The 1,437-nt window shown below is 50.7% G+C and overlaps 1 protein-coding gene across 1 annotated transcript; it reads right to left on the bottom strand.

Annotated features, from left to right (window-relative positions):
* Positions 1 to 730: 730 nt before the first annotated feature.
* Positions 731 to 883, bottom strand: POX_b03244 (uncharacterized protein; the record flags this gene model as incomplete). Its single annotated transcript, XM_050112145.1, has 1 exon — positions 731 to 883. The coding sequence occupies one exon, from the start codon at positions 881 to 883 to the stop codon at positions 731 to 733; it is 153 nt and encodes a 50-aa protein (XP_049972491.1).
* Positions 884 to 1,437: the final 554 nt, after the last annotated feature.

Below are 1,437 nucleotides of genomic sequence, written 5' to 3'. Positions count from 1 at the left end.
CTAACCGAAAGTAGGTTGATTAGCCTCGTTTGCTGATGGACCAGCCACGCTGCGGAACTCGGCCTTCAATCCAGCAAGTTAAAATCCATGTATCAAGACAGGGAGCCCGATCTGAACATGCCCGCCAGGATATGAACTCTTCTAGAGTATCCCGATTGCGGGCTTGCCAACTCTCTTCCGTTTGCACATGTTCTCAACCAGAAGATCATGGTTTCCCATGTTCGTTCCGCGGTGCCGGTTGAACCGGATCGAAGATCAACGATTTCACTTTCAGGGAAAAACTAGATTCCGTGGGATGTATACCCGCTCTCGACAAATAGGAAACGGATCAAAAAAAAAGATTGGAAGAAAAAAAGATAGGGGGCGCTGCCAGTGTCCGAGCGTCGGGCAATCCGGGAGCTGCCCAATACACCCACCTAAATGGAGACAGCCCTCCGAAGCAGTTGATGCTTCGATGGAAAGTCCATCAATGTTACACATTCTTCTCGAAGGATTAAGAAAGCCCACATGAGGTATTCTAGATGCGTATTGGGATCTGCTCCTCAGTGCGAGACAGGGCTCGTCGATCTCAGGATTGTATCGCTCGTTGCAGACCAACACTTACGATCGACACTGGACTGAGTGGAAAGGGGCTTCTCGTTCGTATATTGCCACATAGTGACTACCTCTTATGGATCGAGTACCATGGCCTACGAAACCATGGCTTTGCACAGGTTGAACGATCAAGGGTTCACGGCTCAGCCTTTTGATCTAGACTTATGGCAATGCTCTTTCCGAGTGAACTCGTCACGTCCCAGTACAATGACGATGATCGTCGGTGCAGTCCCATCTCAGCGATTATCGTAGAGCACATGGGGAGAACCTGGTGAGGGCGGCGGAACATACTGTAGGGTCTACCCGTTCTCCATGGCCAACTTCCAGCGTAAGTCACTGTAAGTGTAGCTGTAGTGTCTGTAGGAGGTTGAAATCCATAGGGGGGAGGGGGAGGTCAGTCAGGCAAACGTCCAAATTTCACACCTCGGCGTCGATCCAGGTCAAGTTATCCAGTGATGCTCTGGTGTGCTTCCCATTTTGTCTAGTCTAGTTGGGCAGCGCCCACGTTCAGGGTCATATCCCACAGCCAAATTTTTAACGAGAGATCGGCCACCTAGAGAGATTTCCGTCCCCCCCTTTCCCTCAGTAAACAAGCGATGGCGGAAGAGTAGCACCAAATCGGCAGTGCAGTACAGACTTTTGACCCTCCCGCATACAGAGTATGTACAATGGATGTACGTGGCACCAATGTACCGCATGAGACACAACATCTCAAGTGTCTCACCACGATGCCGGACAGGTAGCAGGGTAATGCCGCCTACCCGCCACAGTGCGTTAAACGCATCGAATCGTTTGCAGTACAGACGCGCGCATTTACTTGACCTGATCTTCGGATATTTACTG

This window comes from Penicillium oxalicum, chromosome II, assembly GCF_001723175.1.
Source record: "Penicillium oxalicum strain HP7-1 chromosome II, whole genome shotgun sequence".
In the NCBI taxonomy this organism is placed as follows: Eukaryota; Fungi; Ascomycota; class Eurotiomycetes; order Eurotiales; family Aspergillaceae; genus Penicillium; species Penicillium oxalicum.
The sequence above is the reverse complement of the archived record's forward strand: the minus strand, read 5'-3'. Positions and strand labels throughout refer to the sequence as shown.